Below are 26188 nucleotides of genomic sequence, written 5' to 3' on the forward strand. Positions count from 1 at the left end.
ATCTGGTATTTCCTAGCATGTCCCTCACTTGTCCTTTTGTTATTCATCCCATTTAGCCAATTTTGAAATATAACAGAATTTTAAATAGAAGAGCACTACCTCCAGTCACCACTAGGTAACAGTCATGAACCCGCAGTTCAACCAGTCTGTAATAAATCAAATATGTATTTATTTATCCGGTCCCCATCAGTCAGTCAGCTCACTGAAATCAGACCTACAATAAAACACATTTGCAAAGTTCCCCTTACTAGTTAAACTACAGATTATCTAGCCCAATAAAGGGTCATCTATTATTAATGATTCTAAAGGGTTGTATTTGTTTATTGAATTTAATATACCATCAAAGGGGTACAGTATCCAGTCAGTGTTGATGTCATTCACACTTTGCATTTACAAATTTATTTATTTTCAGTGACACTGTAAACAAACATGATATTTCTCTCAAATAAGCCTTTACTTAAATTCAGATTGACCATTTTAACATCAAGTTGTACTGTAAATTAATAGAGAGAAGCACACTAAAGGCCTACTTTAGTGCTATCTTGTGGGCAAAATGCCACATTACATCGTTCTCGTGTAAACTCAGGTTATGTGCCAAGAAATGTCTATCGCTGTGCCTTTAAATTATTTAAATGCCTTCTCTATATTAGAAACTCATCATAATGACATTTGTTCTAATTTGCACCATGATTGTGCCTTTATATCCAAGTCCCATACGTTCTGTGTGTATTAGCGTTTAATCTGTGAGTTATTTACCCTGCCCACACTGCAGGTCAAGTTTCAAAGTTTCCTTCTCCTCTCTACATGAAACACAACAAATATTGACTGGGGCTGGGAGTCGATCAGTTCAGTGGATTTTAACCTTCAGTTTTCAGCTCAGCAGGACCGTCCATCTCTCAGCGCTGTTGTATTGTTTTATATGTGTGAGAGTGTGTGTGTTTGGAGGAAACATGAGGCGTCTTCTGCTGCTTCTCGGGCTCCTGCTGCTCCAACAGGCCTGCTGCTTTGAGTTTGTGATAGATGGAGAATGGGAGGAGGAAATGGTGAGTTTACAGGGACTTGGAGAAAGGTTGAATTTGCAATACAAAATTTAACCCACTCCTTAAGAGGATATCAATAACAAGACAAAGTGTTGATGGTGATTTATGAACGAAAGCCAAAACATACATTTTGTTCTGGTGATTATAAACTCTGCTTTTGTTAATGATCCTGGGTCTATTTTAATGTCTGACACAAGGACACGACTTTCTTTTTATTTATATTTTTTATCATATATATGCAAGAGTGGGAAATCATTTATAATTGGAGGGATTTTATTTTAGTCTATGAGGGAATTTCTTAATATGGAATTCAAATATTTGACTTGACTTTTAGAACTCCCTTAAAATATCACCTTTATGTGGCAGAACTAGAGCATTTATCAACCTCTCTTAATATGCCTTCTTTATGAACTGTTGTATTATTAACCTCACTAGGCTAATGTTGCTTGGTCTTGTGTTTATATTTTTAAATTAAATGTAATGGCTTAAATGTAAGTAAATCCAATTAAAATTCACATGTCTCAAGCTTCAATTGTTGCAACCAAATAGGAATCTTGTCATTTATAAAATCTGATTTTCTTTCTGCCCCCAGTCAGATATGCGGGATCATCGGGAGAGGCACAAGGTGAGCTCTCCTTCCAAAAACAGCATCACCTTTTCATTTATATACATTTCTGAATGTGGAATACAGAGCCTGGATCTTTGTTTTCTTAGTGATGTTGCAATAATCATTGAGCCACAGTGTGATTCTAACGGATTGCAAAAAAATGTACATGGCATCATCCTACATAACTGCTCTGATCCTGAATGTAACCTGTGTCTAAATAACCACAGTTTGTTCATCATAATCATCTCTCGTGTGTGTGTTTCAGAGAGCCCTATTGACCAGCGAGGAGCAGGAAGACTTTGAGGTATGACTCTTGTTGTTGGAGCCCGCTCCTCTGTGACAGAGTTTACCGCTATCTCACAGTCGATATGCGTCTGTTTGAAGAGACTCCCGTGACTGACGGGTTATTGACTTTGTTCTGAAATAATCCTGCTCTCATTCCCTTTTCTGTCTGTCTTTCTCTTCCTAAAAATAATCTAATGACCGGGACAGTCAGCTGCTTTTGTCACATTTAGGGAAAGTGTAACATTTACATCAAGACACTTGGGTTTGGAAGTTTTGATAGAAGTAAATAAAGTTAAAGTTTTCTTAATTCAAACAAACCTCAGGGGATATTGAAATAGGAATAATAGTTTAAGAGCTTTTGTGTTGTTCTGGCAATCAGTTCTATTGCGATAATAACAGGAATAATACCAACAACAACAATTTCCTATATGTAGCTTGTGAATATACATTAAATAAACCTGCATCAGAATCCAAATGTCCCAATTGTATTCCTTTTATTTTCCTATTACATCATTATTTTAAATTTCATATTTCTGAAGACAAAACTCAAAAGACATCTTTAAAAATGAGGATAGGTGGAAAATAATGTGGCACAAATCCAAAATAAAAGAAGGTCCAGGTCAGCGAAAGTAAAGGATTGAAACATTCTCCTGTTTCTAATATCCCCACCACTAAGTCTGGCATTATCTTCTCAGGCAATCCGTGGGGAAGACATCACAGTGAAGAGCTACAAGGTGGAGAGCCGCATCACGTCCCGGTTCGCCCACACCACGGTCCGGAGCTCCGTGCTCAACTCGGGCACCAAAGCCCAGAGCATCGGCTTCAATGTGCAGATCCCCAAACGAGCTTTCATCACCAACTTCACCATGTGAGGCCTTCCTTCACTCCCAGCAGCTGTCACGGAGTGTTTGTTGAGATTAACCCTCCTTTCTTCTTGCTGCAGGAACGTGAATGGAATTATATTCGTGGGCTCGGTGAAGGAGAAAACTGTAGCCAGGAACCTGTACGCCCAGGCCCGAGCCCGAGGCAAGGCAGCAGGCATCGTCAGGTACTGCCCGGCCTCTGTGGAGCTGAAACAAACCATGAGCACAGACTTACAGATTCCCCATCAGCTATCCTTCATTTAGGAGGGAGACACACAGACTTTATAGTTGTTACGTCTTTTAGTTATTGTAGTGTGTCTGTTTTGTAGTTATGTTGTAGTCATTTTGAGGCTCTTTCTAGGGTTTTTGTGGTTATTGTGCATGTTGCTGTTCTCGGAGTTTTGTCCTCATTTTGAGTCTCTTTTTTTGTTGGTTTGTAGTAATTTTCTGTCTTTTTGTTGCTGTTTTGTGTCTCTTTGTATTCATTTTAATTGTCTTTGTAGTCATTTTGTTTATGTATTTATAATCTGTGTTGTTTTGCCACTTTTTATAGTTGTTTTCATCTTTTTGTATTTTTTTTCAGTCTCTCTAGTTGTTTGGTATCTTTATGTCATCACTTTTATTGCTTTATTTCTTTTTGTTGTCATTTTGATTAATTTTGTGTGACTTATTTCATCTCCCGTTGTTTCTTATTCTTATATATTTGTGTCTCTTTCTGGTTATTTTACCTCTTGTTAAGAGTTCTTTGAGGGTTTTTGTGTCTCTTTTTAGCAGTTTAGCATCTATTTATAGTTGCTGTTGTCTCTTTAATATTTTAGTGAGTCTTTGTTGTTGTTTTCTTTGTAGTCATTTTAATTATCTTTCTGGTTGGTCCGTATCACTTTTTATGTGGCTATTCCCAGTAATTCAACAATGATCATGCTTACTTAAATGTTGCTGCTTTCCAGAGCCAATTCCCAGGACTTGGAGACATTTAAAACAGAAGTCCATGTTCCTCCTGGCAGTAACATTGAGTTTGAGCTGCACTACCAGGAGATGATGCACAGGAAGCTGGGCGTCTACGAGCACTCACTGTTCCTGCAGCCTGGGAGGCTGGTGCCACAGTTCCAGGTGAGAAAATCTTAATAAATGTATGTCTGCAAGTCTGTATATTATATACCAATAGTCCCCTCACCCAGTCTCTCTTCAGGTGGATGTGTACATCTTTGAGCCCAAGGGAATTTCCATGGTTGATACACCAAACACCCTCGGAGAGAAGTTTGCAGACAATATCAAAGTAACATCGTCCGAAAAGAAGGTAAGACTGGAAAACACACAGAGATTCCCAGTGGTAAAAAATGTTTAGGAATTTGAATAGAGAATTTTTCTTCTTAATTAAGGGCTAAATAGCTGTTCTTGCAATGGTGCAATGATTTTTGAGAAAACCTGAAGCCTGTCTGGGAATTTTATAGGCTTTGTACAGTTGAGCAAAATCCTGAGTGACTCCTGGATGTCTAAACTGAACAATGATGAATTAAAGTATGAAAAGTTATAATAAAATATAAAAGATAAAAATGAAACAAATCATAACACTGGCATTAAATGTTTTTTTTTGGGAGAATGACATTTGTTCTATTTTTTTTGTATGAATTTTGTGTGTAATTAATCATTTATTGTTCTTTATAAATGGTCACGTGATGACAATATGTGCATCAAAATTAGCCTCACATGGCCATAAATTCCACCAAATCCACTTGAATTAGTAGCTTTGACTCATACACAAACAACAACAAAAACCTTCCCTTTTTTGTCAGGGATAATGATAATCTCTTTTGAATTATATGTAATCATGCACTGTCTTTGTCCTCAGGCTCATATTGTCTTCAAGCCTAACCTCCAGCAGCAGAGAAAATGTGACAACTGCACCGGAAGCGCTATAGATGGCGTCTTTAAAGTCAGATATGATGTGACCCGGGACAGCAATGCCGGAGAACTGCAGGTATGTTATCTTTAAAGCCTCACTAATGACCTTGTTTTATGTTGTATATGGCCACAAAGACTTTTGGAGATGATCACTGAGACCTTTATTGTTTCCTCTAGATCTCAGACGGCCACTTTGTCCAATTTTTTGCCCCCTCCAACCTCTCTCCTCTCCCTAAAAACATTGTGTTTGTCATTGACGTCAGTGGATCCATGTGGGGAGTCAAGATGAAGCAAGTGAGTTGTTTGTTGAGATGCAGTTTTATGCACTTTGACCCACACTACCATCTATTGAGTATACAGAAAAAAAAGATAAAGTATGTCCCAATACAGAAAACCCCAGGATGTCTTACTGCATCAGGTTTCATTGTGTACGAAAGTGCTAAAGTAGAGTACAAGTACATCAAATATCCACTTAGTGAAGTACCCCCATCTCCTCTCTCAGACAGTGGAGGCCATGCAGGCCATTCTAGATGACATGACCATAGATGACCATTTCAGCATCATCGACTTTAACCACAACGTGCGCTGCTGGAGCGAAGAGCTGGTGGGTGGCTCCTCTATTCAAATCACAGATGCCAAGAAATACGTCCAGAACATCAAACCCAACGGAGGTGTGAGAGAAACTGATTCTCTAATCTAGTGCGAGGTTGCTTTGATAACCTGGTGAACATAAATATTGGTGTGTTAATGACGACATTTTCATGAACGTAGGTACCAACATTAACGAGGCTCTGATGAGAGCTGTGCAGATGCTGGTGAGGGCGTCCAATCAGAGGCTCATCGACCCTCGCTCTGTCTCCATGATCATCCTGGTGTCTGATGGAGACCCGACCGTGGGTAGGACTGATGTTCAATACATTTTAGAATCATACTTGGGTTTATTGCTTTGAGTTTTTATATGTAGGATTTGGCTTTGGGAATTTGTTGCTTAAACACATTTAATAGAACATAAAATCAAACTTAACATAATGGAGGAAAATAACCATAAAATATGTACAATATGTCTGAATTCAAAGGAAAGAGCTTTGCATTTTTTCTAAAATGGTTGTTTGTAAAGAAATTGTGGGTCAAAACAAGCACAAAAATTAAGAAAATATCATTACTGTATAGAAATCGAAATATTACAAAGTAAGGTACGACAAAATAGAACAATTGAGATACAAATTAAGAAAAAAGAGGAAGAAAGATGGGTAAAATGTCTCAATACTTGGTGATTTGCATGTAATATAAAACACAGTCTTGTCTCTTTAGTCACTGGGATGATATGCTGATCTCTGCAGGTGAGATTAAGCTGAGCACCATCCAGAAGAATGTGAAGCGTGTGATGAGGGAGGAGTTTTCTCTCTTCTCGCTGGGCATCGGCTTCGACGTGGACTATGACTTCCTGGAGCGGATCGCCATGGAGAACAGAGGCATGGCTCAGAGGATCTACGCCAACCACGATGCAGCAGAGCAGCTCAGGGTACACAAACCTAACACTGAGAGTAGAAATATCTTTGTATTGGGACGTGGAATTAGCTCCTTGTAGCATAGGTTGTTTGTTATATTTCGAAAAAAATGAAGGGATATTTTACTCTCTGATTTTGTTGCTGATTCCATATGTTCAATTGTTTAAAAATGTAACTTTTATTGACATATCGCCTAAAAAAACTCTATAGCTGTTGGGTAAAGTTCATGTGATAAGCACAAAGATATAAAAAGAGTAGCTTCTTGTTATATAAGTGGTATTGAGGAAATTCAAAATAATCTTTGTCTATATAAATCTGTATTACCAACTGCACTAAATAATACAAAAGTAAAAGCAAACTATATAGTAGAAAACAAATGGAAATACAAGATGAAAAAGGAAGAACATTTTTAATTCCAGCTTTCTCCCTCTGCCTCCCCCTGCAGGCATTTTACAGACAGGTCTCCTCCCCCCTGCTGAGGAGGATCACGGTTCAGTTCCCGGAGGACACGGTGTCAGACGTCACCCAGAACCAATTCGATAAATACTTCAGTGGCTCAGAGCTGGTGGTGGCTGGGAAAGTGAAGCCGTCAGAGAGCAACACCCTGACCAGCTTCACCACCGCCTCCGCCGTGAGTCTAATGCCCACAGCGATTAACATTCAACATTTTTACTTGTGATTTTTTCAGTTGCGCCTCTTCAGATTACACCTCCATTTACAAGTTCTTTACGCCTGTTAAAAGTTTCCATTCCACACATGTGAGAATTATCCTTTAAATTCCAACTCTTGAGTTTTTTCTGCCGAAGGAATCAAGACCCATACATGATTTACACATTTAAAAATAAATTCAGACTTATCTTTTTGTGTGAAATACTACACAGTTTTTCCTCTTCAGGTTGACAAAATATTGACACCATTCTTGTTTATAGAAGGGGTTGAAGGGGCTGACAAACCCAGTGTCTGAGAAAAAAGGGTTAAAGGCCAATGCTGAAAGAAAGAAATTCAGATTCAGTACAACCAGTGTCCTCTGTCCTGTTTGGACCTGCAGGCCCGTCTTGACATCAATCTGGAGACGGAAGGAGACTTTGCGGTGCTGGACACAGAGCTGGCTAAACAGCAGCACTCGTTCACGGGCTTCGCCAGACAGATGTGGGCCTACATTACCGTCAAACAGCTGATCTCTGAGAGGTGAGAGGCCTGCAGAAAGGCTGAGAACTGTAGGAACAATAGTAGAGAAACAACAATCTCATTGGAAATAAATGCAAAGAAATTAGTTTAACTGTTGTGTCGTAAAAAAAGTCATATTTTCCACTTCCACTTAGTTCATTCTCTTAAAAATGTTCAGTATTAACAGCTGCGGTGTGACCCTCCTGCAGGTCTCTGGCTCCCACAGCGGTGAAGAAGAGGAAGATCACACAGAGGATCATGGCGCTGGCCGTGGAGCATCAGTTCGTCACTCCACTCACCGCGCTGCTGGTGGAGAGCGAGGAAACCAACGAGAGGCTGCTGGCCGACTCCCCGAAGGACCCCAAGCATGGCTGCTGCTCAGGTGCCTTTTTTGATTAAATTTTCCCGAGATGATTAAAGTATTCTGATGTTGATTCTTCATGAGTTATGTGGACACATTTGCAAGAAGGTTCGGAAGCAAACTTAGTTAAAAAAATGTATGTCTCACTTTATAAACTACACTAAATCATGAAACATTCATGTAGGACAAAGCAATGTGGGTGCCTTGTCCTACATGGGTTGTATTCATTATCACAATAAAATAAAGTATAAATTAATATCTTTAAAATGAAGATACGATGATACTTTAAAGAATCATTGTATCGTACAATGGGTAATGTAATGCAGAATTGACGCCTGCATTTCCTTTCTACTGTTCATCATGCGTGTGTAGGTGTGGGGTTCGGAGGAGGCTCTTCCTCCTTGCAGCCGACTCCAGTGGAATTTGTCTACCAGGCCCCCCCCTGGGTCCAGATGACCACTAATGCCCCCCCCAGCCAGGTTAACAAGGGCCCCGAGGAGTACGCCCTGCCTCTAAAGGTCAACTTAGGTAACACACACACTCACACACACACACACACACTCATGATGACTTCCATAAGCACTCTTCCAGCTGCAGTGTTGAATGTGAAGGTGTGACGCGCTCAGTGTTTCTCCTGCAGTGGATAACGACCCTCACTTCATCGTCCACCTGCCCAGAAGCAACATGGACGTCTGCTTCAACATCGACTCCACCCCCGGACATATCCTCAACCTGGTGACTGACACTGGAACAGGTACCCCAGTGGTCAAGGCATAACCAAATATCTGCTTCTCCTGTGCTTGGTTTTCCCAATGCTACATGTGCTACGTATGGGTCAACATGTAGCCACAAAAAGAAGATTCAAACACATTTTCCTTAACTTTTGGAAGGAGCCAGACCAGCATTTGCCCCATTTACATTTTTGATGCATTTTTGAACACTCTCCTGACTGTAGCTTTGAATATAGTTATTACATCAAAAAAGATGCTGAATATTTTGTAACCTTTCCATCTGGTGCAACTTTAAACTTAGTCTCACTCCAACCCTGACAAAGAATATCTACTTTACCCCCCCTTAAGGTCTGGTGGTGAACGGTCAGTTGATCAGCTCTAAGAAAGCGCACAAAGGCAAACTGAGCACGTACTTCGGCACTATCTCAGTGTACTACCAGCCCGATGGAGTCAGCGTGACTGTCGGCACTGACAGCATCTCCATGACCGACGGCCCGAGAAACCACTCCTTCACCTGGGGGGCTACTGCGAATATCTCACAGGATGGGTAACCTTAATACATTCAATCTTTAAATACAGCGTCTACCTCACTCAGGGTCAGTTTTATCTCATGTTGTCATGTTTCTGTGTTTCAGCGTGAGGATTTCCATCCTGAAGAACTCTCATGTGTCCATCACAATAAATAATAATATCCAGGTGATGGTGTTACTTCACCGTGTGTGGAAGAAAAATCCGTTCAGTGTTGACTTCCTCGGTGTTTACATTCCCAACCATAACCAGTACTCCCCTCTGGTGCACGGACTCATAGGTATGTCTCTGTGCGTGGTGTGAGATACTCTCAGGCAGCGATACAGGGTGTTACTGTGCTATCTGTAAATCAGATCTTAGGCCTACGACTGAAGAAAAAACTGGCATGAGGACACATATAGGTTTCTAAAGGGAGGTTATATATTTCAATTACGGAATCTATTAATTCAAAATTTGGATTAACATATATATCTACTTAAGGAACATTGAATTTGCCATCAAAAGGCACATTAGAAAAAGGTAAGGAGCTCTAGAGATAAAAGCTAACAGTTGAAAGGGTCTGACCTTTATTTTGAGACAACATTTTTTACCCAACATAAATGTGTTCTTTGAAGCCAGCATCTAGTAGACCCAAGTGTCACTGCATCTTAAGGCAAATACACATTGGTTTACCCTAAAGCAATGGAGGCAGCAACTTAAGTAATATTCATCAGACTGCGAAGAGACATTTGGATCGTTGAGCACCAAGTGACTTGACAGCAGAATTGTGTTTTTGACTGGTAGATTTGAAGCTGAAAGTGTGTGTGATCTTTCAGGGCAGTTTTCCAGAGATCCTGAGGTGAGTGTCTACAACATGCACGAGGGAATGGACCCTCTGAAGAAGGAGGCCACGATGGAGGTGAAGGGTAACAAGCTGCTCGTCACCAGGTAGGTCTCAACTGCCATAAAAAAAACATTTCTGAAAGAAAACACTTCTTATTCACACCATAAATCGTGTGTGTATATTAGGGGCTGGCAGCAGGATTACAGGAACGATACGAGGCGTGGATCAAGCATCTACTGCTGGTTCATACACAACAGTGGGAAGGGCTTCATTGACGGCCACTACACAGACTACATCGTCCCAAATCTCAACAGCTTCCTGCAGATGCTCTGAGCAGCCAGAGACACATTCAAGTACCATGCTCATCTATATGCTGCACAATTAATCCACATTTTATTGAAGCCACAACATGGCAATATTGAAATCACAGGAAGCACATAAATATGCGTTTAAAAACCATCTTTAATAATGAGTTGTGGTGCTGCAGACACATCCTGGCTTACAAATCACACTCTACAGACTCTAACCCTAACCCTAACCCTTCGCTCAGATCATGGATTTATAATTTCAGGATCTCGCTTGCCCGATACATTTCTACCGTTGTATTTCCTATCATAACCCCCAACCCTGTCATAAATATTTCATTCCATGTAATAAGAAAAACACCAGAAAGTAACTTTTTGTTAAATTTATTTGGACAAAATGTACATTTGCAATGCTAAGATCAACTTGAACATCTGATACAAAATAAAAAACTAATTGAAAACATTGTTATGAGTTACTCTGTTATGATGTGTGAGTGAGTGTGTGTTTGTGTGTGTCTGTACAGGTGGATGTTGGGGAAATAACTTTGACAAAGTAGAGTCCCTGAGGTCAGAACCGATGGATTGTTGGTTCAAGCCAGTTTAGAGAAATCCTCGTAGGCGACGCTCACTGTCTTCCCCTTCTGATGACCCTGAAGACAAGAAGATGACACTAAATGTGTTGTACTGGACACAACAAACTTACAATGCTACATAAACATTTTTTAAGAGTATTATCACACGGTGTTTACACATGACATGTTTTATGTTTTCGAATTATGTGAATATACAGTATATATTTAGTTCAACCACCAGTCATTGTGACATTTAACTTAATTTTGGAATATTTTTTAAATGCAATCGTTTTTTAATTGATATTTTTTGTGCTTAAAGAACCACAAACCTGTCAGAAATATAAAAGACCTCTGTATTCAAACCTTTGAAACAAAAAAAAGATCTGCATGGCGAGTTAACCCTAGAGGTAGTTGAGGATATGCTTTTCATAATTTGGTTGGGACTGCTTATGTTTTACCAGGCAGCTGTTGGACATCCAGAACTATTTTACATATTTAACTTACAGATTACAGATGTGCAGAACATAATTGTGACTAATATGTGAGATGTAAATGACTAGTTCTAGAGATACTTACAGATGTGAGCGTGAGTGTGGCGCTGAAATTCTTCTCGTCGATCCCCTCCAGCAGAGCCTCTGTCTCTCTGTGAGGCCCGTTCAGGATCAGAACCTGTTTACCTGCAGGGAGTGTCACAACAAGATGCTGAGGAGGATAAAAAAGTACTGCTGAGGTACAAACATGATGCTGCCCCCATTGTTTATTATACTATTGAATAATCTTTAGAATCATTTTTGAATGTTGAAGAGCTTTGGATGTTTACCTGGTGCAGGTATGACCGTCTCCACGTGATTCTGGTCCAATTTCAGTTTGTCTCCGCTGTCGATCATCTTCACCACGGCTCCATATTTGTCTCGCACCTCCTACAATTAAAAAAGGAGGATTATTTTGTTGTTGGCCAGGTATAATTTCTCAGAAGTATGATTAGACTGCATGTCAACTACAAAAAAAAACATGGATTTCTTTAATTGTGGCAGTCAATTTCCGTTTAAATATCAAAGTATCGACAGAAACTAATGCCGCCTCCCTTTTTCCATAGCCATTCATTACAGCAAAAAAAAATAATTACAAGGCAATATTGTTTCTTTTACTTTGAGTCTTTGTTAAGTTCACTTCAGAACAATATCTTTCAATTTTGTTTTTCCTTTAGTAACATTTTAGGTTAACATAACAACTGTGCTCTCCAGGTACATAAACACACTCTCATAAAGACAAATGCAAAGCGTTGTTACCATGATGACCGCCTTCTTCTTGTGGTACTTCTCTCCGAGTCTCTTTGTGACTACTTTGACCACAATGTTCGGCTGCAGCCAGTAATCCAATCTGACAGACTCCTTTTTCTTCTTCTTCTCCTCCATCTGAGCAAAAAAAGCATGTCAATAACATCAAAATGTAAACACAGACACACTTAGTAGAAGATCCACTCTACCTCCATAATCTCCTCCAGAGCAGATTTCTTCTTCTTCTCCCCCCTGGTGTCTGTACTCGTGTCTTTTCTCTTGGTTGAGGAGGCAGCGGCTGCTTTGAGGGCACTTGCACCCAGAGCAGAACTAAAAGGGAGACACAACCAGTTTTAGATAATAGTATCAAATAATACTTGCTTTATAATTTTGCAGCATTTTTTTTCAAGGTAAACACTTCAATATTTTTAAGTTGTAATGCAGGTTTAAGGACAGATAAATGTACATAGGTAATAACCTTTTTTCATAATGAATACAAAATAAAACATAAGAAAGGAATAAAAAATATACAAGGATAGCAATTCAAAATCTAAGATTTATAAAAAATACATTTGTAATTTACAGCAAAAGATTACTATATATTTATTACATAATAGTATCATTTCTTTCAGTATACCGTGATTACTTAAAACATCAGGCAGTAGATGAAGCAACATGGTAAGATCTCTGTACCTTGATTTAGAAGGACCAGCTACAGATGAGGAGGCGCCCAGGTTGAATGCAACTGCAGAAAAGAAATGTGTGAGGGTGAGTGAAAAGAAATGCATAAAGAACATGTAACTGATCCCAAAAATAAAACCAACCTTTTTCTTCCTCACTCTCACGTTTCAGCTCTGTGAAAACTGGGGTTTCCTAGAGAATCAAATACAGGGGAAACAAAGTTAAATGTCAACTTTCTATTGATCTTTATTGGGCAGAATTGAGCATGTGCGAAGCTGAAGTGTGTCCTCTCTGGTTCTCACCTCTACCTCCTTGTCGCCGCGGCCTCTGCGGACCTGCTCCTCGATGAACTTGGCGCTCCTCTCCTCGTCGTCCAGGTCCTGCTTCTTTTTCCTCGCCTGCTCCTCTTGTCGGCGGATGGTCTCTGGATCGCGGTCGATGTACTGGACGTACCAGCCTTTAGGAGTCTCGTCCACCTTGCAGAAACCTAGCAGTAAAATCAGCTAATTATTACACATTAAAAAGAGTACCTATTTTATGTAGAAGATCTTGTACCTGTAACTCAAATTTACAGATTTGTAGTTTTTCTACTGCCACTTCTTTCTGCCTTGTAAATATGGAGGTTTTTGACAGGGAATGTTTCCTGTTTACATGTTTATGTGTGTAAGTGCATTTTAGGACAGTTTACCTTCTCTGCCCAGCCACTTGGTGAATTCACCAAGAGTCTCCCACTTTGTTGAGTTCATATGGATGTGCTCTCTGTCGCTGATATATTCATTGTAGATGATGTTGTTGTGCACTCGCTTGGTCCCTAAAACAGAACAAAAGTAATCCGTTTTCTGACAGTAAAAACCAAACATATGGATAGTCTGACTGGATTTAGGACTCACCAAAACGTCTCCTTAACAGCTCCAGGAATTCGTTTTTGAACTCACTGTGAAGAGAGGAAGCAAGAATGAACTCCAGCCTTCTGAAGAACAACATGCTATATTTACATTACAAAGAAATTACTTGGAGAAGTGGTCCATGAATTTGTTTGGGTCCTCTGAGGCTAGCAGAAGCTGCCTCTGGTGGGACTCAGACATGCAGTGGCATTTGAAGCCATTCTGGAAAGAAAGAAATACAACACGTTAAATATATTGAAATAACTTCTAAACATTACACTCAAAGCATGGTGTTTTACCTCATCTCGGCATTGTTTCTGACACATCTGACAATACCATCTCAACTTTTGGAGACCTTTCGATTTTATCCGGTTACCTATTGCCTTGGGGGAGAGAAAATCTGCTTTCCCCATTCTGAGCAACAATAATAATCATAAAACACCCCTTACTTGTCGACGTTTAACTCTAAAATGGACAAACCTTGGCTAAATTACCGACAACCACTAGCCGCTAACGTAAACAGTTTCCGCATGTTATCGTCATAACCTCTCGTTACAAGCTGAAATCTCGCGATAACAGAAGCTGTGTTCAGGGACCACTTATACTCCACTGCATTTCAAATATGACTGTCGTATACTTTTCACACAATTTCAGTAATTTGATATCTTTGGCTACTTTGCAAATTTGGATTATAAATACAAAATATAAATCAAATAATAAATGAGTGTATACAGCAATTAAATTGAGACCCACATTTACCAACTTCAACTATACATTTATAAGCACAATACCGTAAAAAACATACAATATAGGTATACATATGATTAGGAGAAAGGGATATTATTAGGCAAATATAATAATAATAAGCCTTTCAATTATTTGTACACATTTCATTGTCAGTAATTTCTTTACATTTATTTATTGCACATTTGATTTCTTGTTAATTTACAGATCGATTCTTTTTTTGTGTGGATCGCATTTTACCCGATGTTTCTGGCAGTCCATGAAGACATCACTCTTCCATTTTGCCTTTAGTTTGCTCATGCGCAGTCCTGTGTGTCTGACCTTCATAGCAGTAACCATGTTCGCCAGGACCAGCGCGTTGGTGTTCTCCCCACAATGGTAATGTCAAAGCTGTTTAAATACTTCCACATCAGTCTTTTATGCTATGTTCTTGCTATGTTCTTCATTTGTTGTGTGATTAGAAGAAGTGTGAAACTTCAAGTCTGTGATAAAGGCAGTTATTGAATGCAAGGACATGCTAACGTGGAGGCCCCAGCTAATGAATGACAGCGGTGTGCTGCACAGTGAAGATCAGACGAGCTAATGCTAGCTAAGCTGACATTTGCTTGCTTAAACTTTCCGACCTTGTCATCTAGCAACGAGTAAACATTTCACACATTAATGTATCAGAAATGTTTCTTTTTTGCATGTCAGACTGAGACGCAGTAAAAGTGTTTACTTTCTAAGCTTATTTGTGCATCAATTCCAAGCTAACTAATGCTAGCAGACTTGCAGCGCTAGCAAGCAGCAAAGTAAATGTCCTACACATTTCATTTTGAATTAGACTATGATATCATGACAATAGGCTACTCTTAGTATGTTACGTTGTTATTGAGGATGTTATATGTTGACAATGCTTGCAGCAAAAGCTTAAATACACTTGTTCTGTTCACAGTGGGCAGGTCAGGAACATGGCTACCTTGAAGGACAGTAAGTACTTTTGTATACTACTACTGTAAATATGCAAAAAGAACAGCGAAACAACATGTTACACACTATAATCTCATACTGATGAAAAGCCTGGTGCAAAATCTGAATAATCTAGGTCCAAATATGCTACATAATACTGTAAACCGTTCTCTAATTTCACATTATTTACAGGGGTTGGCTATAAGCATAAGAAGCAAAACACTGTTTAATTATAATTTGACATTTGAAATGCTTCAAATGTCAATTATAACTGAAATGATCATAACGAGACGATGCCCACTGTGGTCTATTTTTGTTGAAGGTTATTGTGCAGGCACCTGGAGCTCAACTTTAAACAACTTTAACATGCTGAATGGCCTACCCTATATTAGTGGTTCACTAAAGATTGTCGGCATTAAACAGAAACAATTTTTTATATTTGAAAAGAAACTATCTTGTATTTGTGTTTTGTTTTTCAGTCTAAGGTCATTTAACAAGGGGGTAAAATAAATAATGTGACTTTATAAATGATTTGCACACACTGGAGTGTCTGTGTCTTTATTTCTTTCATTTATGTTTCTTTAGCTTTACAAACATTTTTACTGTGATAGGGGATTATATAAATAACATTTGAGTTGATAAAACCTTTTTGAATTCGATAGTATTCATTTAAATGTGATGATAAGAGCTTCAACAGTCTGAAATGTTTGGTATGTTTTATTTAAATAAAGTTGTAATCTGACACCAGGTTTTTTTTTACAGCTTTTTAAAAGTTGAGTACTGAGCAGTATCCTCTATTCTTTCTAGTCACCATTCGGTTGAAGTCCATCAAGAACATCCAGAAAATCACCAAGTCCATGAAGATGGTAGCTGCTGCCAAGTATGCTCGTGCTGAGAGGCAGCTGAAGCCAGCCAGGGTCTACGGCACTGGTGCTCTGGGTAAGTAACACATGGCCTCCTCCATGTTACTGTATTTCAAATTCTTTATGATTAGGATTTTAATCTTAAGTGTGCCTGACTCATTTATATCCCTTGATTCATTTTCCTCTCTGCTCCCCAGCCCTCTACGAGAAGGCTGACATCCAAATAGCCGAGGAGAAGGTCCAAAAGCATCTGATCATTGGTGTGTCTTCCGACCGTGGACTCTGCGGTGCCGTCCACTCTAACGTGGGCAAGGCCATCAAGAGCCAGATCGCCGCTCTGACCGGCGCTGGCAAGGAGGTCATGGTGGTCAACGTGGGAGACAAGCTGAGAGCCCTGCTGCAAAGGTACCAATGGAAATGTTCATCAATTTATTGCATTGATAAAAAGTTATGTCCAGTGTTGGGTTTGTCTCAGCAGATATTTAGCTTTTGCAAATAAAATGTTAGAAGATATTGCTAAATTTCCACCCCACGCTGTGTCTCCAGATATTTACTTTACTATAAAATAGCACGGAGAAACACACTTATTTAAAAGGTTGAAAAGTGTTTCCTGGTATCTGATTCTTCATTTTACCTGGAGAGCGTGACCTTGTGGCAGACCTTTTTGTATTGTAAAGCAATGCTTGTGTGGAATAAATGACAATGCTAAAAGTTATTACACGGTGCAATCAACAAATATGATACGTTAAATCAAAAAGGTTCCCTAGTGCCACTTTAAAATGTGGTTTTGGGCATAAAACGATTGGGAAAGCCTGACTCAAACCAACATGGATCTTTTACCAATTCATTTTTAGCAGAAATCAAAATGTACATTAAACAATTATTGTGTAAATAATACCGGTTGTTTCTCCTCAGAACTCATGGACAGTACATCATGCTGAGCTGCAAGGAAGTCGGCCGCATGCCCCCCAGCTTTGGTGACGCCTCAGTGGTCGCCACTGAGCTGCTCAACATGGGATATGAATATGACAAGGGCTCTGTCATCTTCAACCAATTCAAGTACGAAGCACCCTTTGAAAAAAAAAAATCATTTGGATTTGTGTAAAAACGTTCAGAGATGCACGAGCTTAGAGTTCAATTTGTTTTGAATACTATATTATGTTTATAGATTAAATCTCTCATTTCTCTGATGCAGGTCCGTTATCTCATACAAGACGAACTCAAAGCCTCTGTTTTCCACAGACACTGTTGCTAATGCAGGTAATGTTGTTTGATTTTTTTATTGCACAAATCCTCTTTACCAGGACAACATGACAGACTATATTATGATATTTTCCCGCAGACTGTACAGTGGCTTTCATATTTCTTTTGACATCATACCAGGACTTCTGCTTCGTTGTTTTTGAACACACTCGGTTTTCTTTTTTTCACAAACAATACTATATTTCTTTATTTTTTTTCAACGTGCTATACCATGATATACTATACTATATTTAAACTTTTTTAACATGTTGAGACTATTCACAGACTATTTCACAATACTTTGACATACTGTACAATGAATCTTTTCATATATTTTGACGTACTATGACACACTTTGATGTTCTAAACAGTATTTCTGATAAACTAAACCATACTATGCTCTTTTTATCAAAGTGTAGGCCCAGATCCTCAAGTGTCCCCTATAGAGATGTACTGAACTTGTGTGTTCCTTCCCCTCACAGAAAGCATGAGCGTCTATGATGACATTGATGCTGACGTGCTGAGGAACTACCAGGAGTTTGCGATGGTCAACATCATCTACCTGGCCATGAAGGAGTCCTCCACCGCCGAGCAGAGCGCCAGGATGACCGCCATGGACAGCGCCAGCAAGAACGCCTGTATGACTTTTCACTTCGTGTCTAATGCTTCCTGGCCTCCAGCAGTCAGGGGCATATAGAGACTTGTTACGAATAGGATGCACTGATTATATTTGGTCACATTTGTGCTGTAAAATATTTACTTCACAATGATGTATGATGAAGAAAACAAGCAAATACTCTCATTTAGAGGCTGGAATCAGAATATTTGGCCAAATTTCAATATTTTTGCTTCAAAATGACTATACTATGATGTTTTTCTACATGATATCCTATGATTTTAAAAAATATGTAATACAAAAAAACAATATACTGTGAATTTTTTCCTTTTTATTGGACTGAACAGTTTTGGACTCTTCCACAATAAAGTTTATATTTTGATGTTCTGTACTTATTTCTCTCCTTTCAGCTGAGATGATTGACAAGCTGACCCTCACCTTCAACCGTACCCGACAGGCGGTGATCACCAAGGAGCTCATCGAGATCATCTCTGGAGCTGCTGCTCTGTAAGAAATGTTTCTCTTTTCTCCGTCTGTGCATTTGCAGATTTCACCTCAGTGGCTCAACACTTTGACCAACACTCCACTAACTTTCCAACCTTTTTTTTCCTTTACAAACAAAACATTAAGTTGTACATTTCAAAAACCCATCACATGCTAATGGGAATAATTCACCTTTTTTTCATACCGTCTTCTAACCCTCTTCAGAACTTAGGAACTGAGGCAGGTTTTTTTAAAAGGAGGTAACTATGTAAGTGTAATGTAAGCATTCCTCGTTGGCAAGCTTCTAATGTAGAAGTGTGTACGAACTTTCTTTGAAATTGTAGTCTAGCAATGCGATTTTTAGTCTCCCTCCGAGTTCCCCTAGCCGAGTTCCCCTAGCTGAGTACCTGCTGTTTGTGTTCTTACCTCAATTTCTTTTTTTGCAGATAAACGGGCCAGATCTTCGTTTCCATTACCTATAGCTCTTCAAAGAACTTCAGACGTGTTGTCGAGAGTCTATGAACATTTGTGCTTCTATTTGTAAAATATATGGAGAAAAATAAACCTCTTTCAGAACCCTCATGCTTTTCATCAGTCCCTGTTACTGTTTCCTCACAATAAATGCTGATTACTGAAACCGTATATGTTGAGGCTTCACATTAATGAAACTCTTACTCCCAACATGCAACTTGATTACAATTTTAAAATATATTTTGAATGCATTTGTATTGGATGACGAATTGTATGTTTTTACATTTGATTAGATAGAGATAAGGTTACAACTCTGGATATGAGTTGCATTTTATAATTATCAGCTGTGTAAAAATACATAGGATAGAATCTAGCAGAAAGGCATAAAAGAAGCGAGACCAACACAAACCAATGAGAAGTGTTTTCAGGAGGTCTGGACTTAAAGTATTTTGAGTTGCTTTTAATTTAACACACGCAATATTTTACTCAAGAACACTTCAAACACACAACACACATACATGCAAGAGACTGGGATTGAACCAAAGACCTTCCAACCCCTACAATCACTTTGTATGATTGTTTAATAGCATGACTACTATTCCTCTTTAGTTTTTTGTGGTAACTTATTCTATAGATGTTTCAGTTATTTTCTACATACTAATTTTGACAAATGCATCGTTATTTTCTATTATCGAAGTACTAAACTTTTCTTTTTCATCATACCGTACCGTGTCGTTTTCCCCGACATACTATGTTCTTTTCTCCTGTCGTGTTTTTTTTCTTCAATTTTTATGAAATGCTATACTATGCTATACTATACACACTTATCTTCAAAACATGTTCTGATCAAAGGGGGGACCCTTATCTAAAGGGTTATCAAAAAGTAGTTATATATTAGACCATGTCTTTAAAAACGTCACACTGTACTATGTCGTTTTTTCCTTATATTATTGACATAAAACATAATCTATTGTTTCTTTAAATATTTCAACAATCCATATTATTTGGTTTCTATGACTTTTGCTGACATGCATACTTTGTCATTTGTTCAGATTTTTGAACATATGTTTTTCAAAAACCTATCCATCTTTTTTTCTGATGTTTTTAATAAACGATACATTGACATATTTTTTTAACAAAAAATGACATATCTTGTTTTAAGACTTGCATTCCACGAATACATAGTCAATAAATAATTTCTTTATAATTTGTAACTTCATATTACATTCTGTCACCTCAGTTGAAGGCAGTGTGGTTCACTAGGTATCCACCAGGCTGCACTGTCTGATAGGAAATGTGAGTGTTGTCCGTTTGAAACGGCAACCTGAATGTGAGTAAATCTCAAAGGGATTAGCAACATAACACTGACTAACTCTGAGCTACTATACTCATATGACATATCTGAGTTAAGTGCAGGCTTTTTGCAGTGATCTTATGGCTTTACATGTAATTGCAGAAACAAAAAATAAACATTTAGGTTTCTAGCAACAGTTACTTCCATATAAAGATAGAAAACAAAACAAAAGGTTATTGTGTTATGCACTGATTATTGTTTGCATGTCCGTTTGTAAGAGTATGCATTAGTGCAATTGTGTGTGTGCATATAGATGTATGTTTGTGTGTGCATACATGTCCTGCAGGCCTTGTTTGTCTATTGTATTTGTGCTTGTTATTGTTTACTCCTGAGGGGAGTGCAGAGCGATTGCATCTGAACACTGAAATTACAGCGATGCCAGACTCTGATAAACACAGTCGTAGAGCAGCAGCCTTCTCATCTCCCCCTCGCTGGTGAGGCCTGGCGATCCAACATCACATGCGTGTGGGTGAGGAAGGGTGAGGGAACAGGGGCAGGAGAAAGGGGCTTTGTCATTTTGGGAATTCTGCAAAGGTAACAATTGTGAAAGCTTGGAGCAGATAATGGTGCCTGTCTGTGGTACATTTAGTATACAAATGGGTCGATGCAAAAAATGTAAATGAGTTTATTCTTTTTTATGGCAGGATGGTACGCAACATGGAGAATAGCAAGTCTTTGCAGCAAAAATGTTCTTCTCTGTCTTGATGTTTGGAAGTGAAACAGGGCACACACTCAATATAGAATCAGATAAAACACAAACTAACTTTTTTTGTTCTTTATTAAATGAAATATAACTCTATTTTACCTTTTTATCTCAAATCATAAGACTATTAAAAGAGGAAACCAAATATTTTAGCTTTCAACGAAGATCTGACGGTAACAAGGTTTAAAAGTTAGCATTGAGCCCTGCTTTTCAGACATTTTGCTACCCAAAACCAGGACTCAATCCAGCAGCCAGTTAAAAACCACTAAACTACTTCAAACAAAGCACAGAAGAAAAATACACACCGTTATTCTTCTGTTATTATATTTCACAATGAAACTCTGTGAAAAGTGTGTAGCTGTATGTGAGGGTGAGTGAGTGTGACTGAATAAAAAAGACTGTGTGTGTGTGTGTGTGTGTGTGTGTGTGTGTGTGTGTGTGTGTGTGTGTGTGTGTGTGTGTGTGTGTGTGTGTGTGTGTGTGTGTGTGTGTGTGTGTGTGTGTGTGTGTGGTTCTGCATTAAAAGGTATAAAGGTGTGTGAGTGTGCAGAACGAGTGAAGACATCTGAACATTGTGTTCGGGGGCCCCGCCGCCGCTCTGTATTAGCTTCACCTCGTTATCGTTATCGCCCTCCTCCATTGTGGCATGAAGGGCAGAAAATGATTAGAGGAACAGGTGACAATGGAGGGAGAGATTTCTGCCTTTACCCGGGGCAGCGCCACTGTCAGGTACAGCGGCATTACACTCAAAAGAAAAGAAGAGGGGCGGAACAAAAGAGCTCCTTTCTTACTTTAAAACACTCACATCTTCCTCAGGAGTGCAGAATGACTGTTCATGGGAGCCAATTGACTTCCTCCATCCTTCAGGTAATCATGGAGAGAAAGGTGAGGAGTAAAGACTTTCCTCCTCCTACGATACAATATGATAATTCTTTATCGTGGGATTTAGTCTGACATTTTTTCTAGCATCCCAGCAGCTCCTGTCAGAACATCAAATATATTACAATACAGGTAAACAGATATTTGACCCAACATTAGACTCACTGAGGACAGTACGTCATTTGATTGATTGAATTTGATTTTTTGTATTTAATGGTGCACAAAACTGTGCCTGAGTGTAATTTGACTTGTAAAGCGACCTTGGGTTTCTAGAAAGGCGCTATATAAATTGTATGTATTATTATTATTATTATTATTAATAAATCCTAGGACCCTGTCTCTCTGATTTGATGGTCGCAAGTCATATGTTGGCAAGCCTCAAAATATTACTATGGTAAGGTGTAGTAGTAGTAGTTTCTACTTTCTTTGAGTAGATTTCAGTTTGGTCGAGCAGTTATGACTTGACCTTTGACCATGTAGTATTACAAAACTATCAGACTCTCAAAATCACAGATGTAAATGTGATTGTTAAAAAGATCTAAATTCTTAGTTTTGTTCTTTTGTATATCTATTCAATTTGGTATTTCCAGGATAGTTTATCATTACACACAAGTAGTACATACAAGTATTTATATAAAAGTACCCGCTTGTTTTTTTCACTATGGTTATTCTTCACTCCCTTCATTTTCTGATCTGAAAATGAGGGAGAGATAGCAACGAAGGAGGGGGAGACAGGAAGCGAGGCTTTTTCCCACGGCGAATTCTTTGCGTGTGAGCGACATGGACTCTGATGTAGTAACGCTATGGCATTATCTCATTCACTCCCCCCCCCCTTCTTATCTCAATGCGTCCCCTTACCTCTTTTCTCCCCCCCTCACCCACTGCCTTACACAAAGCTATCAGCTCTGTGGACTTTTCTGACTATTTATGTCGGACAAGGTCAGGATCGTTTAAACCGCTCTCAGCCCCTGCAGATGAGATAGCGCGGGAAAGAGGGAGAAACGATCGATTCCCGCCAACACGCAGATTTATTCCCCTCCTTCCCCCCTTCCACTCCCCCTTTTCTCCCAATGGCATTCCCAAGCACCCACACAGGCTCATCAGTCTCTTTAACACCCGTGCGTGGCGTTTAAAATACAGTAGCTGCCCTTAAACTGGCCACTTTTTCTCCTGGTCCAAATGAGAGTCGGCCTCCCATCAATCTGTGGGCTCGGGTTTCAGAGGGGCATGAAGGGTGAGGCCTGTGGAGAGAGAGAGGAAAAGATTTAGACAGAGGAAGTGGCGGTTTGTATCATTCACATGGGCGTTTTACAAATGAAGAGGGTACTTACTCAGACTGAAGGCTTGATTGTCAAGTGGGGGAGAAGAATACATGTTTTCAAAGGTCAATAAAGACCCTGTTATTTAGGAGTTTAAAGCTGCTGATAACATATACTTAGTGCCACTGTTTAGGGTAATCACTCAGTCAAACTGTCTTTTCTTCAGATGTGCTAGTCATTTTGATATAGGCTTTGTGACTGGTGTTTTCGGTCTGTTTAGCCATTAGGATATTAAAAGGTTGGCTAAAACAAGCATTACACGCGTTGCCTGACTGACAGCGGTAGCTAAGCTAAACAGCAATAGTCTTGTGTTAATACACTGACAGCACAGACCACAATTAGCTGACTGTTTGATGTCAATAAAACATTTAAAATATTTATATTCAGCTAATAAATAATCATCAGTTTTAATAAATAAGCAACAATAGGGGCAATACTAGTATTTAAAAGTGTTTCTACTAATTAAAAGAGTCCCTAAGTTTATAGTTGAGTTGAACAACCTTCCTACATTTTTTTCTTGTAACTCCTGACCAAGAGATGTTGAATACTCAGCTTCAGTACAACAGTACAGACTTACAGTTCATTTATGATCCAGGTGTATTCTGTTGTTTTTGATGGATAGAAACTCTGAGCAAATAAGCTAATTATTTATAGCTCATAGCACGTTATCCCTTTTGTGTAAATAGTCTTAATATTGTTTCTGGTCTCTCTGTATAAGTTCAGGATATTCTGTCAGTGTCTTTATAAAAAAATGTTTTTTTAAATCCTCAAAACTCCAAGGACTGTGTTATCCAAGATGTTTTTTAATCTTGTCCGAGCAGCACTTACTGTACAGAGTATTTTTACATTGTATTATAGCTACCTTTACTTAAGAAATCTATCTGAGCCATTCTTCCACCACTGCGTGTTGGTGTCTATGTGTATGTGTATGTGTGTGTTTGTGTGTGTGATCCCCTGTCACTCATGTCTTGGGTTACTGTGTTTCTGGCTGTATGATAGATGGCTCTGCCGGACAGCATGTCACTGCCAGTTTCCGCCAACTGAGTGTGTGTTAGAATATGAGGATGTCTATGATTCTGTGTGTGTGTGTGTGTGTGTGTGTGTGTGTGTGTGTGTGTGTGTGTGTGTGTGTGTGTGTGTGTGTGTGTGTGTGTGTGTGTGTGTGTGTGTGTGTGTGTGTATTTGTGTGTGTCTGGCCAGTTCCGACCCCCCACTGCAACAGGATAGGTGGGTAAGGATGGCCTGGCAGGGTGTTTGTGTGTGTGTGTGTGTGTGTGTGTGTGTGTGTGTGTGTGTGTGTGTGTAGTGTGAACTGCCTGAGGTCCGTGTCCTGCTGAGTGTGGCGGCCCCAGTCCTTTCCTGTCCAGACCACACGTCTAACCAAAACCCAATGTGTGTTTACATGTGTGTGTTCCAGTGTGTGTATATTCAAGTGGTTGCCTGCGTGCATATCTCAGTCATTCATGATTCTACTCGGGGCTGCAACTAATGATTATTTATCTCATAGTTTAATCCATTGATTTTAGTCTCCCGGACTATTCCATTATTCATTGAATCTATTAAATGTTAAACACCTGTGAAAAATGCAGTGTGACACAATCGACAAAACCAAGTTTTCCAAAACCACAATGACATTGATTAATTTTTTTACACATTTTTCTAATTCATCAATTAATTGTCACAACTTCAGAACACTGACATCTTTAAATTGCCTGTTTTATCTGACCAACAGTCCAAGAAAAGATAAACAAAAGCAGTAAATCGTCATATTTCTCATCCTTAAATGTCCTTTATTAGCTCGTGTGATATAATTGGAAACTCATAAAAAGTTACCTAATTAACTTTGTAGTGGGAGTGCTTTTATAATCTGTTGCTTCCAGGGCAGAAACAATGAGATTTCCTAATAGTGTTTTACATTTACAACTGGGAAAACTTCCTCTGCCGAAGAAAATTATATGAAGAGTTTATTTTGTTTGCAGTTTCCAAAGACAATAACTTTCGTTTCTAATTTGTAATGAGTTTTACAATATTTGATTTATCAGATAAGTCAAATTAAATCAGATTGAATTCATATACCCCATATAACAAAACACATTATTCTCAGAGGGCTTCACAGTTTGTACAGATCAACAACTGAGGTGTAAAAATATACATAATTATAAGATTCTATCTTGTTCCTCTTTCCATAATTCTGTCACATCTAAGAATATCAAAATGAAACGACTTTGCCTATTTATTGTCTTGGACCTGTCTTCTTTCTGTTGGACAAGCGTCTTGAACAAGTAATGGATTATCAGAACAGTTGTTTTGAATTTCAATAATGTATGAACAGGCTAAGAGTTCATTTCCTTGACCTCTTCATTATACTTTCAAATCTAATAATTTCATTTTAAAAACTTTTTATCCGCTCCATTTGTGCACTCCATCTCTTCTACCCAATATGTGATTTTTCTTAGAATAGATTCTGAGATTTCCCCACTGATATCAGACACACGGCACCTAAAGGGGAAGGAAAAATAAGTAGTGAAATCCCGGTCTCCCCCTTCCTCCCTATTCTTCCTGCCTCTCTCTGCTGCCAGCAGACAGTGTGTTTCTCAGCGTTGTGGAGATTATAGCGGGGAATGACAAGCACGCCGTCTGATACCATATCCGCTCTGAATTACAGATCAGCCCTTTTTAAATGATATTTTAAATACTTGCTGCAGGCTGCGAGTTTTCACAGGGTCTTATTTCATTGTTATTATACTAGTACCATATTTTGTTAGAAAACCAGTGTTGGCGCTTATTTAAATGAGGGAGAGACGATATACACTCCAGTGTGTTTTTTTTTTTTTACTGTGCCACTTTGGAAAATCCCCCGCTATACTCCTCACATACACCCACCACCCCTTTTTTCTTTTTTTTTAACTGTGTGTTCTTGGTGGGAATTAAAAGGGAGCAGTGTGAAGAGGACAAAAGAGAAAGGACACATTGTAATTAGTTTGATTTTGTGTGTGTGTGTGTGTGTGTGCTTGGCTGTGAGGTTGGTAGAG

The 26188-nt window shown here is 39.0% G+C and overlaps 3 protein-coding genes across 7 annotated transcripts in view; 2 read left to right on the forward strand and 1 right to left on the reverse strand.

Annotated features, from left to right (window-relative positions):
- Positions 1–789: 789 nt before the first annotated feature.
- Positions 790–10581, forward strand: itih2 (inter-alpha-trypsin inhibitor heavy chain 2). Its single transcript, XM_063905819.1, has 21 exons — positions 790–1043; positions 1633–1665; positions 1913–1951; positions 2628–2800; positions 2876–2980; positions 3743–3905; positions 3985–4092; positions 4645–4773; positions 4875–4991; positions 5200–5368; positions 5469–5594; positions 6038–6219; positions 6651–6836; positions 7254–7393; positions 7582–7754; positions 8106–8261; positions 8374–8487; positions 8813–9011; positions 9100–9272; positions 9808–9919; positions 10001–10581. Exons 1-21 carry the CDS (start codon positions 951–953, stop codon positions 10146–10148), a joined length of 2838 nt encoding a protein of 945 aa, XP_063761889.1. The 5' UTR covers positions 790–950; the 3' UTR covers positions 10149–10581.
- Positions 10489–14088, reverse strand: kin (Kin17 DNA and RNA binding protein). Of its 2 annotated transcripts, none has more exons than XR_010167834.1 (12): positions 13834–14088; positions 13662–13756; positions 13541–13584; positions 13339–13461; positions 12953–13137; positions 12794–12842; positions 12663–12714; positions 12179–12299; positions 11982–12107; positions 11513–11612; positions 11269–11394; positions 10489–10770 (listed from the first exon to the last, which is right to left on the reverse strand). XR_010167834.1 is itself a non-coding variant. In XM_063905820.1 (12 exons), the coding sequence occupies exons 1-12, from the start codon at positions 13945–13947 to the stop codon at positions 10711–10713; spliced, it is 1170 nt and encodes a 389-aa protein (XP_063761890.1). In that variant the 5' UTR covers positions 13948–14088; the 3' UTR covers positions 10489–10710. The 2 variants fall into 2 exon arrangements, 1 of the variants encoding a protein (XP_063761890.1); XM_063905820.1 differs by having other exon boundaries at positions 11269–11369.
- A 451-nt stretch (positions 14089–14539) lies between these two features.
- The window catches only part of atp5f1c (ATP synthase F1 subunit gamma), a 111519-nt gene continuing 99870 nt past the window's right edge, over positions 14540–26188 (forward strand). Inside the window, exons 1-9 of one of the 4 annotated variants that reach the window (XM_063905650.1) lie at positions 14540–14656; positions 15213–15247; positions 16034–16165; positions 16287–16494; positions 17005–17148; positions 17285–17349; positions 17814–17969; positions 18358–18454; positions 18877–19012. In XM_063905650.1, the coding sequence (XP_063761720.1) occupies positions 14577–14656; positions 15213–15247; positions 16034–16165; positions 16287–16494; positions 17005–17148; positions 17285–17349; positions 17814–17969; positions 18358–18454; positions 18877–18880 (921 nt within the window). In that variant the 5' untranslated portion in view covers positions 14540–14576 and the 3' untranslated portion in view covers positions 18881–19012. Of the gene's footprint in view, positions 14657–15212; positions 15248–16033; positions 16166–16286; positions 16495–17004; positions 17149–17284; positions 17350–17813; positions 17970–18357; positions 18459–18655; positions 18680–18876; positions 19013–26188 lie in introns of those variants that run through there. The other 3 variants (XM_063905649.1, XM_063905651.1, XM_063905652.1) reach the window with 3 other exon arrangements.

The sequence above is a fragment of the Eleginops maclovinus genome, chromosome 17 (genome assembly GCF_036324505.1).
Source record: "Eleginops maclovinus isolate JMC-PN-2008 ecotype Puerto Natales chromosome 17, JC_Emac_rtc_rv5, whole genome shotgun sequence".
Taxonomy (NCBI): Eukaryota; Metazoa; Chordata; class Actinopteri; order Perciformes; family Eleginopidae; genus Eleginops; species Eleginops maclovinus.